The sequence below is a fragment of the Oryzias melastigma genome, linkage group LG22, assembly GCF_002922805.2.
Source record: "Oryzias melastigma strain HK-1 linkage group LG22, ASM292280v2, whole genome shotgun sequence".
Lineage (NCBI taxonomy): Eukaryota > Metazoa > Chordata > Actinopteri > Beloniformes > Adrianichthyidae > Oryzias > Oryzias melastigma.
This window is the reverse complement of record NC_050533.1, coordinates 3342644-3361571: the sequence shown is the minus strand read 5'-3', so window position 1 is coordinate 3361571 and position 18928 is coordinate 3342644. Positions and strand designations below refer to the sequence as shown.

Here is an 18928-nt window from a genome sequence, read left to right as displayed (position 1 = left end):
GGATTTAAAAAACGAAAAATAGAATTGCGGAGTTCTCCAAGGCTCTGTTATGGGTCCCTCTTCTTTTTTTAAGAACATGTTTCTCTTTTTTCCATGAAAAAGACAAGGAATTAACAAAATAATTCCAAGAGACTTTTGTTCCTGCTTAGAAACATAAAGAGCCAACTATTGATAAAATAAACATTGAGTGGTTGGAGTTTGTGTCGTCACAATGCATCAGGTTATGAAAGCACTTGATGCTTAATCAAAACAACAGTCCTCACTGGAATTAATGCGAGTAAAACAGAGTTTGTTGCCATCTTATGAAATGTATTGAAACAAAAAGAAAAGTGACAAAGAACAGAGAACAGAATCACATGATGATGTTTCCAAAAGAATACGGCAGAAACGACTGCTGGAAATAAAAAAACATTTATTGAGGAAAAACAACAGATTGTTTGATGACGCTGCGACCGCAAAAATGGCTTACAGCTTCAACAGAAATGCAGACGAAAGCAAGTCATTTGAATGCAAGGGGGGAATGGTAATACAAATCAACCAAAACGCATGCTAAGAAATCTAGGAATACAAAAAGTTATCTGCCATCTGCTTTAGTGGAGTTTGGATTATTATTATTACTATTATTATTAGGGTGTTTTCACATTTATTTTGCTTGTTTCAGGTTTGGTTTTAATGGGCTACATTTTTTTTCCACATTAGTCCAGACCAAATACAGTCAAGCAGAATCGATACGATGCGCTCTGGTTATGTTATAGTTCCACGATAACTAAAAGTGAAAAGAACTTCACCAAACTCATGTAAACGTATCAGATGCAGTAAAAATCCACTCCGATTATCTTTTGAGGTCTTAGAAAAGTCTTCCCAATTACCTAAAATCAAAAAATCTGTCACGTTTTCCAGGACATAATTTTTGTAGAGTTTATTAGAAATTCGCCTCCGACTGTTGTTTACACTTTCCCACGAGCCAACAGCCCCTCACACCTCCAACCTAACAAAAATGACGAGCATTATCGAATGTATTGTTTTGATCCAGTTTACAGCTCAGATGAGGACAACAAAAAAGTACATGGATCTATTTATTTATAAGTGTCGTTTTTAGCTTTTTCCAATGAGATTTTTCATCTGCTCCTGATTCACAACAATTTAAATCCCAGAAATGCAATTTTAACCTAATTTTCTTTAAATGTCTCATCAGAAAAATGCCACAAGAGCATGTTAAAACCACAATTTTTCTCTTTAAAGGGTAACCAAACCATAAATCAACTTTTTTGGCTGTTTATCTCTATAAATTGCCAACATTTTTGACAAATTAAAAGAAATGTATTTAATTCGTGAAAATATAGTCAAAAACCGCCTCTGTGCTGCCCCCTACAGGTTGAACTGAGGTACTACAGTTGAATTTTGTGATTGGTCATTCCCACGTCATGATCTGCAGCTCCTCCCCTCTAACTGGATTTTCATATTTTGGCTGTGGGCGGAGTCAGCCTCCAACTTCCCTGTTTGGTTACCCTTTAAGCAAGAGTGGATGTTATTTTATTAAAAAAAAATAAAAAAATACAAATATTTGCTTACATTCTTAGCTCCCATCAACGAGGTTTTAATCTTTTGGCACACACTTTGAAACAGCTGATTTGGTAATACCAAACAATTTAACCTTAACAAAATAATAAGTGTAGAAAGAGCTTTTATGAAGTTGTGATTTCTGGTCAGAAGTTATAGATTTTAGTCCATTTTTAAAAAGTCTAATAAGAAAAACTAAATCAATCTATAAAATAAAATAAAAGTTTGTGTTTGATCCAGACAAAAAGATTTTTGTGGTGTGAATACACCCTTAGACTTACAAGTAGTTAAAATTAAATATTTTTTTTTCCTTCAGGCAGATGGCAGAAATTCTTCTATAGTTTATGTTTGTTTAAAAAAGCGAGAAAAAAAAAGAAGAGTAGCAAAACAATGAAGCCAAAATACAAAAAAAATGCATTTTGTAGCATTTGTCGAATAGGCGAGAATGAAATCATTATGGCCGTATTAGGAAAAGGCAAAAAAGACTGAAAAGCTTTGAGCTCTTAAAGCAACAACATAATCATAGAGGAAAGTCAAATCCATGCAGCATGCAGGGATGTTAGTGTTAGAATGATGTGAATTTCTGTGTAAACACATGATTGGATGATTGGGGCCCTGTCTTTGTCTTTCTTCACAAATCCCCATGGATCTCAGGCTACACAGCAGCGTTTGAAACCCATTTACACGACAAGAATTTACAAAACTCTGAAAAAATTTGGGAATGACCTTTGGCAAAAACAGCCAAATCATAGCGTGAACTTTTCCCAGAAATACAACAGCGAAATAATTAATTATTTTGATAATCTGACATAATTTTTGCAATGTCACCATTGAGATTAAGTTTACAGAGAAATATTGGTTCATTTCGAAGATAAAAGAAATAGAAAAATTAATTACAATTTTTCCGATATTAAACAGACAAACTTCTTTCTCCTCTTTGGAGCAAATACCTAAAACATGATAAATTCCCAAATTCTTTCAAACTTATTATTTAAAATTAAGACAGCGTTTTTGTTTTTTTTTTTCTTTTTCTTTTTATATACTAGAAATATTTGTATACAAAAAAGACAGAATAACAAGTACATCTTAAAGCAAAAGTATGACCCAAACAAAGGAAAACCTGTACACAGAAATTCAATGATATCTGTTCTCTATCACACAAACAAACAAACAAACCAGTGCAAGCCTCTACATGAGGAAAAACAGATGACAACAAAAAATAGACATCGGTGAAATCTGAAGACAACACTCACTTCCAAATCAAAGATTTAAGACTTTTCAAAATAGAAATCAGCAGAGCAGTGAAGTGATGGACTCAAACATTTTGCAGCATCAATGCAGAGAACATGATTTGCCACCATACAAATTTGGAAAAGACATAAAGTCGTGGCCTTTGACCTGAGCTGCCAACATTTGTATGTCCGTTGGTAACCATGTTCACCACTTTCAAGACCCCATGTGCAAGTGTAGCTCTTAAAATGGCTTTGCTGTTCTTACAGTTTTCTTTCATTTCGGTTTTCATTTTCTTACTTTTCCGTGGACAGAATGCTTTATGAGGTTACACTTTGTCGAACCATGGGACCATGATGCCTCCAGGATCCTCGGATCCTCTGGTGCAGATGAGTGGCAGCACAAAGAAAGCAAGCAAATGCAAACTAACCTAGCCCACCTGGTTGCCTTGTTTCACACTCCTCCAGGTCCTCGTCGTCGCTTGAACACTCTGCAGACGACACCATTTCATCTGCTGAATGCTTCTTGTGCGCAGCCGTGGTCATCGCAGAGAGAACAGCCAAAAAACAGGGAAAGATTCGAATGTCAGATTCTGAAAACAGGTTAGAGAGTTGAAAAAAACCCTTCCCATCAAACTAATCTGACAGGTGACCTTTGACCTTACAGCTATCAATCAAACTTTTGATAGATGACATATCAGTTTGTATAAATGTTGTAAATTATATATTTTCTCTAACCTGAGAGAGTTGAAGAAAACCCTTCCCATCAAATTAATTTGACAGGTGACCTTTGACCTAACAGCCATCAATCAAACTTTTGATAGATGACGTATCAATTTGTATAAATTTTATGTACATTTTAAATACATATATATATATATATATTTTTTTTTTCCTCTGACCTGAGAGACTTAAAGTATACATTTTCATCAAACTAATTTGGCAGATGACCTTTGACCTTACAGCTATCAATCAAACTTTTTAAAATATGACGTATTATTTTGTATAAATTTTATATAAATTATATATTTTCTCTGACCCGAGAGAGTTAAAGAATACCCTACCCATCAAACTAATTTGACAGATGACCTTTGACCTTACAGCTATCAATTAAACTTTTTAAAATATGACGTATCATTTTGTATAAATTTTATATAAATTATATATTTTCTCTGACCCGAGAGAGTTAAAGAATACCCTACCCATCAAACTAATTTGACAGGTGACCTTTGACCTTACAGCTATCAATCAAACTTTTTGACAGATGACGTATCAATTTGCATACATTTTACATGAGTTTTTAATAAATTGATCCATAATCTATCAAAAGGTTTGATCAACAGCTGTAGGGTCAAAGGTCACCTGTCAAATTTGATTGATGGGAAGGGTTTTCTTTAAATCTCTCAGATCAGAGAAATATATCAAAAACAATACATCAATTTATTGAATATTTTTCAGCAAATCCTTGGAAAAAGAAAATAAAGAAAATAAAGAAAATATGTTATTTGATCATCTTCATCATACAGGAAAGTTCAGATTTTTTTTTCTGATTCAGGTTTATGCAGATCCAACAGTTGGAGTTTTTGTTCTACAGGAAAAGCTGCTGTTAAAACTCTCATTGTAACTGATTTAACATTTTATCCAAACTTACCAATAGAGAATTTTGCATCTAAATGTCTTTTAAATGTGTCTCAAAGTTGAAACACATTTTCCAGAAATGCTGATGGGCAAACCGATAAGGACAGCTGAGGTTCAGGTTCATCTCAGTACCGTTTCTTTGACAGTTTACTTTTTTAAAGTCATGAGCCGCGACTAAGGACTCATGGATCGTGACTCATGGCTTGTGGGTCATGGGCCGTGAGGAAGTATCTCTGCATATGGGCTGCATACTGCCCACGGGCCGGACTTGGGACATGCCTGCTTTAAGCTAACCAAATGTGAATACACCCTAAGTCTAGTTTAGAAAGACCTTTGCTGTGGAACTTTTGAGTTTGATCAAAGAAAAACTTTAAAAAAATGTAATTTTTAAACTTCCAGATATAATATTCTATTTTTATGCATGCTTTCTTCTACAATATCCATGATTTTGTTTTGAGACAGTTTGGGCTGCAAAGATGCACCATGAAAATAACTTTTTGTTGTCAGGGTGCAGTCTGGCCTGCTTGTACCTTTGTCTTAGTTTTTGGGTTGTCCGGGACTGTGGGGGTCGTGGAGAGGAGCGGGGAAACTGTTTTGCAGTTTGCTATGACTTGTCACTTGCTGATAGTAGAAACAAAATGTGCTTGATCTGTGACCTTGCTGTTTTGAACGTGCCATTTGCGTGGCTCGTATGGGTTTGCCAGTTTTTTGCCTGCATCGACCCATCCCCTAAGGGCAGCGGTTACCAAAGCTTTAGGAGCCGCGCTTCTACCTGCACAGTTGAAGATCTGTGCTTCCTCGTTGTGGTTGTGGACATCATGGTGGTCGTCTCTGCAAAGTTGGTCGCCATCTCGTTGGGCATGGCGGTGGTTCTGGACGAGCCCGCCACGCTGGGGACGTCGCCCACCAGCCTCACGCTGCCGTTGATCTTGATGTTGGGGTTACCCTCGGCCGCCATGGTCAACACCTTCAGGCCGTTGTAGTAAAGACCCGACAGCTGACCCTGGAAGGGCCGACCCCGGTCACTGCCACCCACGGAAACTGTTGCTTGGGTGTTGAAAATGGTTAGCTGCCGTCCTGGGGAAGAAATCAACAGTTAAGTAGGAATTCTTACAATTTCTTAGACTCTTCAAATATATTTTGTGACAGTGGAAACATAATTTTTCAAACATGTTCAGTAAAAATCTTCAACCTGTGAAGTTTGGTAAGAAATGATCTGAGTTTGTTGGTGTGAGTTTTGTCTGAACAGTCGGGTATTAATTTGTGGGGCTTTTACTTTGAACATGATTTTATTCAATTATTTATTTTTTAATGATTACTTAGAATATTATTATTATTTTTTTTTTTCTGAAGACTGAAGTGACAGGCTAAAAAAATACCACAAACCTTTGGAAGAAAAGTAGAAACATCAGATTTTTCTTAAATTACATACAAATAAGTCAAATTTTGGACAAATTTCAAAATAAAAGAAGTTTAAAAAAAACTGAACTTTGAAACACTTTTATATGATTTAAATAATTCAAAAGAAATCCTGGCGCATCAAATCTGAACTGAACTACTGCAATACTTTAATTGGTTGTTTGAAAAAAAGATAAAAAAAAGAAAAATAAACTATAAAATGATTTTTAATGGATCAGAAAACTATTTTTGATGTCTTGAGACTAACATGTTACAAACCAGCGGAGGCTCTCCTCTTTGATGGATTCTAAATGTATTCGACTTTTGAGAAGAGCTGAATCATAAACCTAAAATTAGCCTGAAGAATTCACAGTTTGTAGATGTGGAACATCTGCTTTTATATCAAAAACTTTGCTCTAAAAAAGTCTTTTCTCATTTTTAAAATATTCCTTTGGATATAAGTTTAAACTAGTTTTTGTCTTGATCTTATTTGTGTTTCAAAAGTGCCTCATAAATCACATTCTTTTATTTTCTTGGCAGAACTTTAGCTCTTTTGTTTTTGTTCCTAGTTGCTGGTTTTAATATTGTTGCTCTGAATCTCAAAAGCAAAAATTGACGACATGACAAATTAGATTAAAATTCACAAACGTGATTAACCTTTATTTTTTTTATACTATTCTGAATTAAATCAAGATTATTCTGTGATATTTTCCCCAAGTGAAAGCAAGCAGCCGTTGGATAAAACAGATGTTGATTTCAAAAGCTTCTATTTGAGCAAACAAAGTTTTGTAATTAATGTGCATTGAATCCTGAATATATTGATGATGCTTTAATTCTGTTAAATGATTGCAGATTTTAAAAAGATCACACGATTACCTTCATATATTATGATGCAAATTCATGAATGTTTCTAATCAAAAACATGTCTGGACTGAATGAAAACCTGTTATACATTAATAAAATTGTGACATTGAGCATTAATCTTATTGAAATGCAACATGAACTCAAAGTGCAGACGCACACACACAGAAAATTACCTTTCTCCTGCAGCCATTCTTCTACCGGTCTGGTATATTTGAAAGGGATTTTCTTATTGGCCATTTGATAGCGTTCAACGTCGCTGTTTCCTTTAAAGTTTAAGAAGACATTTATGAAGACATTTATTTCTCATCAGGGTCACACTTTCTGTAGAAAAAACAACTGAGCTTCCATGAAAAGTTAGAAAGATTTTAGCAGAACATTTAAATTCATTTAGTTCTCTGGTTACATATTCTCACATGCAGCATCATCATCTTCCGTTTGCTTCACTTTGCAGAGAAAGTTTCTTGTTATTTAATGTTTGTCTCCAGACGGAGTTATGATAATTGAAAAAAAACAACAAGAACGTTTTTGGATTAAAGTCTATATAATTCTCAAACATTTAAGATCTTGAAACAACAGTTTTTATTCATACTTATTTAACTAAATCAAAGGTGGAAAATCGAAGACTAAAATTTTCTGTACAAAAAAGTCATAAACGAGTTCTGGCAATTTAGCAATCTGACGTTTGACAGGTTGTCACGTCACATCTGCCAATCAGGAACTCCGGTTTGGGGACATGATGTGACTCAGCGGTAGAATACTAATCCAGTGAGAGCGTTTTTTTGTCCTGCCGCAGAGTTACCAGAGTTCGCCCTGGCTACTGTTGTGTGCTCAGATCTCCTAAACTTTGTGACATTTTTTCTTATTTTCATTGAGACAATAATAAAAAAGACCCTTTCATTTTTTTTCCCCTCCCGGGTTAATGCGGGACAGCCTTCAATCTCAGTCACAGAGTCACAGAAACACAGTGGGAGCGGCTGTTATCCAGACACAGTCCCCGTGAGAGAGAAGCCCCGGTGACGGGGAAATACTTGAATAATCTCACAAACCCAGACTTAGAGATGTGATTATAGATGTTTATACAAAACTATTCACAATAAATAAACCTGATCTCTCAACATCGTCCGTGTCTTCCATACATTGTAAGTGACACATACACTGACACCGCTCCATTCAACGCACATTGAAAGAGGGGGCGGGGCACGTGAATTTATCACACAAATCGCATTTGGTGGGAAGGTAGCATAAAGTATGTCAAAACCAAGACCCTCAAAGTGTAACTGGATCTGGGGGGCTTGGCTACTCCACACCAGAGTTCAGGTGAGTTTCCTTGTATTCTCACTTTATCTGAATTTAACTCTAAGATTAGAATCTAGAAATTCTCATCTGATCTAGTATTACCCACCAATTCAAAGTTATCTGTTAACATATTTCTTTTTTTTGTACTTTTCTCTCTATTCATGTGGGATTGTTTGCTTTAAAAAAACATGTCTGTTCCAGAAAAACAAAGAGAGTAACTTCTGCACAAATGAACCAAAGATCCAGAATTTATCCCACAAAAAACGAAATTTTTTGTACATTTGCAGCAACTTTTTCTCACCTTTATTTCTGTCTTTTTATGCAAACATTAACAAGAGGCTCATAAATGGAACTGTAGTTATTTAGATTCCAGAAATGTCCTACAGGCTAACAGGATTGAAGTACACTTTACGTACACAACATGTACTAGAACTTTAAGAACAAGTTCTAGTACATGTCAGTTTATAAAAGCAAAGAAAAGTTTAAGGAAAGGAACTGTCAGGATTTCATTTTCTCATCACGTGGTTGAATTTTTTTCTCCAAACTAAAGCAAAACTCATTTGTTCCTTGAAGCAGACGACGACTGACTCAGTTATTGTACGTGTTATGATAACCAGAGCTGACTGGACGAGGCCGTACCTGTCGGGAAATGCTCGTTGATGGCCCAGTTGTCCACCTGCAGCGTGGCGTTGCCTCCGTTCCTGGTGAAGCGGACAACGTGGTACTTCCCATCATTCACTGGGATGCTGCTCTCCTGCACAATGATGTCCACAGTGCCGATGTTGAAGGTCACTCCAATTTTGCCTTGTTGCTGGAGAGGAAAAAGAGGAATCGTCACGGCAACAGACCTGACATTCTGCTTAGAGCAGGGGTCACCAACCTTTTTGAAACTACGAGCTACTTCACAGGTACTGAGTCATACGAAGGGCTACCAGTTAGAAATAAATAATGTAGTTATACATTAGTAATAATGAATAATGATACTCCTCTGTGTGAGGACACTGATTTCTCACCATAATTATCAACAATGGTAGGAAGCATTTTTACTAGGTTGTACCAATTATGTAATGTGAAAGAAAAATCAACTTACACATTTAAAAAGCAAATATTGTCACATTTTGACTAATGACCAAATCTGCAGCATTTTGAATAAAATTAATGATCTTTGAACTGGAGTAGGTCAGAGGTCACCTAAACTTCTCTAAAGTTCATGTATCATGATCATATTTTAAGACGTTTTATTTTTTGAATCCATGTAAATGCATGTGTAATTTAAAATAAATAGCAACAGATCAAAATGTAATTTTTAGACGCAGTTTAAAATACACTTAATTTACACTTAAAAATATATAAAATTTCATTTTTCTGAATTATAGTAATTTAATTTTTTTAGGTTAGCTGTGCTTTCTCTTGTGTTTTTATATCCTTCATCACAATCGAAATATTGGTTTCTTTTGAAACCTTTTCTGTTTTTGTCCTTTCCAGTAATTGTGCAAATTGCAAATCTGTCTGAGGTCTCGTTTTGTGGAATTTGACCCTCAGTTTTGTAAATAAAATCCCAATTCATCTTTACAGACAGGAATATCAACACTTTAAGGCGTAAAATTGAAACATCTGATCGTGTTTAACCAAATCCTAAAACAAAAGTGTGAACATCCTACTTTTTAAAAAGTGTCATTAAATATTGGACAAAATTATGCATGTTCCACAGTTCAGACTATGAACATTGAAGCTCTTTTTCTCCATTATCACTCTGTTAAAGATTGTTCAGCTGAGGATTACTATTAAGCTGAAATCCCTTTAAAATACAAGATCTGTGGCTACAAACATGCCCACATCATCAACCCTCTACTGCCGTGCTTGAGAGCCAAAAAGAGGGAGAGGGATTTCGCTGCAGACAAGAGGGTTGCCGACATCATCACCCAGAAGTGGAAATTACTCAGAAGTGATCAGAATTGTTAAAAAAATAAATCTTAAAACAGTAAAAACTGTAAATGTTAGGGTTGCCAGAAAAAAACTGGGTGGGAAGACTTGAGGATTTACGGTTCTGGACGCTGATGTCTGCAGTCAGGTTCTCTTGCAAAGAGGCGGTTAAATAAATTTAAAAAATGGTTAAATTCAGGAGTTTAGATGTTATTTTTCCAACTTTCATGGTTTTATTTTTGAATAAAAGTCCCACTGTCTACCTTTTTTCAACAAGTCTTACTTTAGTCTCTTTCAAACTCTCAGCTTTCTTTAACGTTTTCTACTTTTTTCCCTCTTCTGCTAACTTGATCTGATCCACGTACACAAATTCCCCAAATGTCACTAATATTTTATGTTTGCTGTTTACATTTGTATTTATTTTATTTTTATATGCATCAAACAGTTAAACAAAAAAATAAAAAAGAAATATATATATATATATATATATATATAAAATCATTACAAATTGGTGCCTCCTCCACCAGATGGCGACCTAGGCAGCCGCCTATGTCGCCTATGCCCAGTGCCGACCCTGGGAACCAGTTCTTTTTCATTTTTTGGACCAAGAGAACTCTGAAACTCACTATGTGCAGCATCAGATAGTCTCCCAGTCCTGCAGCGCTGTCGATTCTGACCAGGATGCCGTCTTTGAGGGAGGTGCTGAAGCCCACCGTCAGTCTGTCAGTCCTCGTGCTCGGCCTCTCGTTGGCGGGCCAGTTGAATGTAATGAGACCTCCACCTTTACCAAAGATGTATGTGGTTCCAGCTGCAGAGAGCAAAAGCAAAAGTTACAAAGAAGAAGCAGGTCCTCATAAAAACTATAGCATTCTGTTTTTATATTCTTTATCAAGATGATCTTTCCAGCACATTTTTTCCTTCTTCTAGTCTTTAAAAATGTGTTTTATACTGTGATTTATTAAAATTGAAGACGTTCTGACTGAGCAGCAGATCAGGATGTTGATCAAAGGATCAGAGCTCAAACAAAAAAACTTTTATAAAAGAGAAACAGCAGAATGTTGATCTTAAACATTCAGCTGCATGACATGCACATTCTTTAAGATTTAAACTTAAAAAAAAGTAAATACATCTTTAATTATTTTCGTCCCTTTTATTATTTTGAGTTTAAATTGACTCAGGTGGTTGTTGGGGTTCCGTGATTGACTGTACATATGGACAGAGTGACCACTCCCCTCTACCACGTGATTGGACCCAATTTTTTGATCATGTGATCGGATCGGGATATCCCTACCGACTAACCTGTGAAGCATGTTTTAGGACTGTTTGCAAACTCCTCACAGAAAGATCCCAGCCGGGGTTTGAACGCCTTGTCAAAAGAGCTGCCATGATTAGTGGACTAATCGACTATTAAAATAGTCGATAACTAATTTGATAGTCGATTAGTCGTTAATTTATATTGTATTGAGTCAGAGCGTAGTAAAATTGAAAGTTATAATGGCATTCTGTTATTTTTTTGGACTATTTTGGCATTTATTAAGGTTTTTTAGGCTATTTTGGAGTTAAGCTAACATTTCAGCCAAATGCTAGCTGTTTTGCCTAATTTACGATTTTTTTTCTTCATTTTTTAAGCTAATTTGGCACTTAGCTAACATTTCAGCCGGCGTACAGCTTCAGTGATTTTTAGCTATCAGCGTTTGTATTTTCAGCTATCAACTTCAGTGTTTTAGCCATCAATTTCAGCATTTTTAGATATTAGCACTAGCATCTTTAGCGACAAAATCCTGCTTACAGCATTCACACTAGCATCATCGCAGGTAATGTGATATATATCAAATTTTTTGTTAGTTGAAAGCTAAAGATGTGTGCTTTACATCCAGTTTGTGCATTACCTGATTAGTCGAGTAATCAGAATAAACCTTTTGTAATTAGTCGACTATTAAAATAATTGTGGCAGCACTACTTGTCAGTGTGATGTGAGGGTGCTAACCACTGTTCCACCGTGCAGCGGTAAAGCTAAAAGACATTCTGATATTCTCATGAAGGTAGAACAGATATCTATCCAGAGAGTTTGGATCCAAACAATCCGTCACCTTTCTGTGCAGGTTCTGCAGGAACTGCTGCTCAACAGGAGACACGCTCGCACCGATCAAACACGCAAAATCCTGCAGCATAACTGGCCAACATTCACACTGGTTGGTTTATGCTAGATCTGTAGAGATGAGACGATTGTTGGCTGACGATGGCGATTCTCGTCACAATGACACTTTGTTGGCAGAACTCACGGTCTGTTCTCCCTGCATCAACAGCAGCACCAGGCCTGCTAAACACTCTGGATCCCCAAGGCTACAAACACTATGCTAATACGGTAAAGGCCTGCCAGAAAAAAAAAAAACTGTCTCCAGTGAGGCTTCCATATGACCTACAAATTCAGAGACAGAGAAACTCAAATCTGCTGAAACTCACAAAGCAGCTCTGTGTGGTTTGAATCCTACACAATCACTGAGTCTGGACAGAAGATTCTTTCATAACAAAGAAAAACGGGGGCAAAAAAAAAAAAAAAGCATGAGGAGATCACTATCAAAGACGAGAGAGGCTGTTTTACTGAGTCCTTCAGGGATTGGAATATCAGTAAATTAGAGGAGCAAAAGGCAGATAACTCAGCTTCAAGTTGTGTTTTTATCATGTTCTTGTGGCATTTGTCCAATGATAGAAGACATATATAAATAAAATTAATCTCAAAACCGCATTTCTGAGTATTTCTTTATTCAAAAAAGTTTTGAATCAGGAGCAGACAAACAAAAAAAAGATCGTATTTGTGACAGAAAACACGATGGGTCGGCCACAAGCTCCCAGCTCAGCTCCATTCTGATGCATCCACCTGCAGATGAAGAGATCCATCTCAGCTGTCTATTCCTCACCATTTTTGCTGTGCCGCTAATGTTAGGTCGGAGGTGTGAGGGGCTGTAAGGTAGAGGGAGAGGATGTGAACAGAAAGCTCTCAGCAACAGGGAGTGGAACGAGATCTGGGATGAAAACGCTTCGAAAAGAGATCAAATATTATCTGATATGGTCTTTAAGGTAAATCAAGGTGATCTTCTAATTTGTATTAGTCATGTTCCAATGGTTTTAAGTCCGTTTTATTACTGTTCTCTCTGACACTAAATGTTAAAGATGATGATTCTTAGTTTTCAAGAATGTTTTTCTATCTAATGCTATGTACTTCCTTAATATAGATCATTTTACCTCGATAAATTAGATGCAATCTGATGGTTTTTACTAAAATGTATAATATTTGTTCAGTTATTAAGAAAAACTATTGAGAATTTCTTTGCAAAATCTTGTAAAAGAGACGCCCCTTATCAAAAGATGTTTAATTATCTTGAAGACTCATGCAGAAGTGTGTTCTGTTTACTTTGCTGCATTTATAATCCCAGTAAAAATGTAATTATATCTAAAAAACATCATATTAATCCATCAGACATCCAGCAAAATACTGTATAAAGCATGAAAATGAAGCAAAAACGTCCTTAATTTAGGTAACTTTTAAATATGTGAATAAATAAGTTTAGAAACAAGTAAAATGGACATTTAATTATGAAGTTTTAAGCTTCAAGATTTTAGTGGAGGTCTTTTTTCTGATGCCTTCCCACATACAAAGTTGGTGTACAGCTGATTTATTACTCTTTTTACTTTTATTACTTATTTTATGATTATGTTTTTGTAATGGGACTGTTTGTTACACATTGTATCTTATTATTTTACTTTATTCTGAAACTGTTTATTATAAACTATAGTTTTCTTCTTTTAGAATCGGTATGAATGAGGCAATAATCAGTGAGCAATTAAATTTCACATATGGGACGATGATAAATAAATCTATCTTAATGTACAGAAGCAATTCAGCTCTATTATTTCACTCATCTTAAAATCAAAAATATTACATGAAAGCTGGTGGTTTAGTTGTCATGTCTTTAATGAATAGGAAGAAATTGGTTTTAACAAGTAGAAGGCGTCACTTCAAGCCTTTGGCCACTAGATGTCACTAGAGGAGCTGAATGTCAGTTCAAAGCTGGAGGAACAAATTTGTCCCTGAAATTCTAAAAGAGATCTTTATACTGTTTTCGACAAGTCAAAGGTCACAATGACATAAAAAATAAAAGACATGAGAACACTGCACCAGAGGAAATGATATTGCAGGAGCTGATATGGATGACATATGTTATGCTTTAAGGAGGCAGAAAATAAAATTAAAAAAGTAAAAAAGTTATTTTCTTATTAAAAAATTTGAGGAAAACAGGATAAAAAAAAGCTTAAATATGGAAACATCTAACCCATAACTGAACAGAAACATGACAGGAGGAACTGAGTGACAAACAAGATTGAGCTGAAGGAGTGAAGCTAAATACTGAGGGAGGAATCAGACTAACAGAGATCAGCTGAAGTCGTCAGTAACTGGAATCAGGTGTGTATGGAGCCACATTGGTGCCAATATTATTTGAAACCTAAATAATAAATATTGAAAAAAATATTGGAAAATTTCCAAAACTTTTAGTTATTCTAAAATAAACTTTTCAGTTTCAAATGTTCTGTTTTTAGGTTTCGAAACAGAAATTTGAGTTACATTTTTTTTTTCAGTTTCAATTTATTTATTTATTTTTTTTTCATTTTTGAACAGGAGTTCCTATAGTGTTTTAGCCTTGTTATCCAAGCATAAGGACGCTTTTCTGACTGTAATAATTACAGTTCTCAGATTCAATGAACACACCGGGACTGAAGTCACCGCCCTCATCGAATTTGATTGGTCCTTCGTGTTAGCCCCGCCCCACAATGGGGCCAAAAGTTTTGAAACTGAAATTTTCTGATTCGAAAACAAAAAAGGTGTTAAAACTAAAAAAATTGAAACTGAAATTTTGAATTTTGAAACCTAAAAAAACAGAAAATAATTTAGTCTATTTTAGAATAGCAAAACGTTTAAGACGTTTAAAAATATTTTTGCCAAATACCCATATTTTTATTTCAATTTGTGTTATATGGGTTTCGGATAACATTGGCCCCAATTTATCTCCATAGAGTGACCTTGAAAGGAATATGACTGAACCATCATCCAACCACTAAATTTAAAACTTTAAAACTGGAAAATCTGTGATTAGACTGAAATAGCTAATACTTTCTTGCAGAAATGACAATAGTTTTAAAAAACACGTTATTATAATAAACAGAGGTCTGCCACCTGAGGCGGAGCGGCTCTCTTCCCCCTCCACAGAGGCTCTCTGGCCAAACAAAAATGAAATAGTAATTTTTACGGATTGCTAATTTAGCATTTATTTAATATATTTGGTAAAAGTCTGATCTTTTTTTAATGCTGGGTTCATTTTATGACTTTAAAGTAAATTTTATCTTCAGCTGCAGAGCAATGGTTAGTGGATATTTAGAGGGGAGTGGCTAAAATATACAGACTTGAGTGTTTTTCAAATACTTTTTCTACTAGCTCATTAACCAATCATGTTTCATGACAGCAGTAGTAAGTAGGAAAAAAAGATGACGGTTCACCAAAGGAAATCTCAAGTATAACAAGAGATAAAGACATTTTTGTTTCATGTTGTTCACATTTGCTAAAATATTCCTGTTTTTGACAGGAAGTCTTTTATTTTGAAAGAAAGTCATATGAGCTTCTGTCAAAAGTAAAAAAAATGATTTAACTTTTTGGGAAAATTAAAGGTTATCTTAATATTTATGAATTTATTCGAACCCAAAAATAAATATAATATTTTGCAATGATGCAAAATAGTGTCAAATTTTCCTGAAAGGGTAAAAAAATAAGTTTCGATCAGTACCAAATGGACCCAAATGGCTGATTTTTAGACATAAATCTCTTCGCTGTTTTCAAGTTCTGTCAGAGCTTCTGAGATGTAGACATGAAAAAGCACATCCTCCACTGACGGATCAGTTTTTAGGATCTGGAAATTCCACCTGATGGTTTTCCCACTCACCGTGCCCAGCCTTCAGATCGGCCGGAGACCGGACTATGGAGACGGCTGAGGACGAGCGGTGCCTCAGCTGATCAGAGTAAGCGTGTGAAGCTGCTACCACCTGATGTCTCGCAGAACTCGCCGCCTTCCCCGGCGGGAGAAAGCTCTGCTTTGCTGATGCAGCAGTACATCCCAGAATCAGCCATCCAATCCAGGCGCTCCGGTGAAATACCATCCCAGCCAAACAGATCCTTTTCAAAGGACTCCCCAAAGTTAAAGCACTAGTGGGCCACATGAGGATGAAGGAAATGATGCCGCTTGACGAGGAAATCTAGATTTTTAAAGAGTTTAAAGGATCAAATTTGTTTGAACGAAAGAAATAAGTAATTCATCCTCCAACACACTTCTCCTCAAGAGTGGAGGAGGACGAAAGCCTCTGGCATCTTCCTTTGAAACTCTTCTGCATCACTCCAGCTCTTTCTCAGGACGGCATCTTTTACTAAAACAAACTGTAAATCCACTCAAGCACTTCTTCTTGATCACTTCTGCTCGATTATCTCCTCCTTCTCTCAGAGTCATTTCCAGTTTTTCCCAAGTATCCCTTCAATCAAAGGACGGAAACTCCTGTCTCGGTTGGTGTCCATCTCGCTGCAGACCCGTCCTTTGATGTCTGCTCAGCCTGAACACACACTTCTAATGAAGACAGCAGCAGCAGCAGCAATGATCTGGATCCCAGAGCGAAGGAGAGAGAGAGGCTGGAGGAGGAAGAGGAGGAGGTGAGGAGAAGGTTGGGAGACGTAAGGAAGGTGAAAGAGCAGCAGAGAGGATTTAGGAACGTGGAGGGAAAAGATGAGAAGGTAGAGTTTGTGCAAGGTGAGAAACGACATGAATGAAAGAGTGGATAAAAAGGGAAAGAAATCTTTAAGATAATGTAACTTTTCAACCATTAACCCGATAATTCCAGTCGATTCTGAAGGAGAAACTCTGTTGTGAGCGGTTCAAAATTTGTGGTCGGTTGTGAATTCAAAGTTTATGGGTATTTCACATAGTTTATACCAGGGGTCTGCAACCTGAGGCTCTGAAGCCACATGCAGCTTTTTGGCTTTAAGAAAAGTGCTAACAATTTTAATAAATATGAAATTAGTTAGTTGAGTTTAGCACATTCTAATACATGCTGCACCCCAACATTTAGTTTTTTATCATAATGAAAATAAATGTCACGTTTCACTTGGTTTTCTTGAGTTTTTAATTTAAAATCTGCTGCAGCAGGAGGATCTTGTTTGATTATATTTTATTTTGAAAGGATTGTATTTGCTTCTATCAAAAGCAAATGTGTTAAAATTGTTATTTATGGAAAAATATCACACTTTTTTTGTTAATTTGGTTATTATATTTGAAAGCTACATTTTCTAAAGGAAAAGCTAAATGACCACATAAAAAATAAAGTGCATTTTCAGAAAAAATCTGTAGGATTTGGTGGCTGTCGCTGGGTTCTGATCTGTCAGAAACTGGACCAAACAGACCGCTGTTTTATACGTAATTATTATATAAGTCTTGCGCAGTTGTGCAGAATTTTTGCGATGCATACTCACATTTCTATGAACGTTCCACATATGTCTAATGGACTTTTTATGCATTTGTAACTTTTCTATCACATATACGACTCACATATCAAGTTGAAATTTTGTAATTTTTGCACTAATAAATTGAATATAAACTGTACGTTCATGCACGTTTTGGGTATTGCATGACGAGTAAAGAAGTCGTCCGATCTTTCACCCCTCCAGCCGTCTATCCCAAGTGTGGCCTCCCGCTACCCCCTATCCCGCTCGTCTGGGTGGATAGTCGGGTCTCTCGTGGGGTGGTGTCCAGCGCCATGTGGGAAGCAGGTCACGGGAGGTACAGATTCCACTCAGGCCCTTCTCGCGGTCTCCTCGCCAGGGATCCCCCGTCCTGGCAGGAGGCTCCTGTGGGGCTGAGGTTTACCTAAAACGAAGCTAAGGCCCACGGCGGCGCTGACCATGGTGCTGACGCCATTTGATTTCTGCTGAGTGCTCTTCAATTCAATGCAGACACGTTTACGTGTTCTCTGCGTGGTTTATCCGCACTTCTTCAGTGGTTTCAACATGGTTCACTCAAGATTTGTTGTGAAAATTTCACATAAAAGATGACAAATTTTCCAGATATATTCACGTATGACAAATTTTCATCCATGCAAAATGAGTAAATCGTACGTAGTGGCTTTGCGACACGGCCTTTAGAGTGAAGTCGGGTGGCTGGATATCATATCAGCTGAATGACTGGTCCAATGATCCACCTGCTCTGACGTAAAGAATATGATAAAGAACTCAAGTGGAAGCTCCTAATTTTCGTTTTTTTCCAGCATCCTTTACTCCATGCAAACACTTCCATTGAGGAATTTGGTTGCATTTCACCAAAAAAAAGAGGAAAAATATTCCACAGCATTTCCAGAAGTTACATCATGACTTCGTCAAAGAGGAGCTGAAGCTATTTCACAGGAGCAGGAAGTTCAGCCTGCATGCATTGTTGTGCATCTGAATGCTTTTTAATGCTGCAGTTCTGGAGAGAGACGGAGTTTGTGGAAGCGGACGGCAGTCGAACAGCTTCTATTTAGTTCCTAAAACACGTTCTCTCTTGTTTATGTCTTTTTTTTATACTTTCAGTCTTAAATTCTAGCGTTCACAGAATGTTGATCACATTAAAGTCAATGTGGAGAGCGACCGATCACAGTCACTGATGAAGAGGACGACAGTTTCTGCTCTTTGAAAATTCGGAGGCGGAGCCTTCAGTCATCAGGAAATGTGTTTAGGAGGCGGACCACATTTGAGTCGTAAAGGGTTTGTGTTCAGCTTTCCTTTGGAACACATTTTTTTTTAATTTTTTTTATTTTGTTGCTCTATTTAATAATGAACTAGCCATCTTTTTTCTTAGAACATATTTCCTATAATAATTGAATTGCTGTTAGTGCCAGCACTGCAAAATCTGAGTTTTAAAACAGTAAGAATCTCGTGATTTAAGAAAAAAAAAAAA

At 36.4% G+C, this 18928-nt stretch overlaps 1 protein-coding gene across 10 annotated transcripts in view; it reads right to left on the bottom strand.

Moving 5' to 3' along the window:
* The window catches only part of nrxn3a (neurexin 3a), a 170820-nt gene that overhangs the window by 10527 nt on the left and 141365 nt on the right, over positions 1-18928 (bottom strand). For 4 of the 10 annotated variants that reach the window (XR_002921799.2, XM_024295746.2, XM_024296134.2 and 1 more), the window contains 5 exons: positions 10535-10716; positions 8625-8796; positions 6863-6952; positions 5200-5504; positions 3221-3314 (listed from right to left, as the gene is read on the bottom strand). Coding sequence is in view for 6 of the 10 variants with exons in the window: in XM_024295746.2 (XP_024151514.1) it covers positions 3221-3314; positions 5200-5504; positions 6863-6952; positions 8625-8796; positions 10535-10716 (843 nt within the window). In the remaining 4 variants the exon portion in view is untranslated. The remainder of the gene's footprint in view (positions 1-3220; positions 3315-5199; positions 5505-6862; positions 6953-8624; positions 8797-10534; positions 10717-18928) is intronic. The other 6 variants (XR_002921824.2, XM_024295988.2, XR_002921802.2 and 3 more) reach the window with 3 other exon arrangements.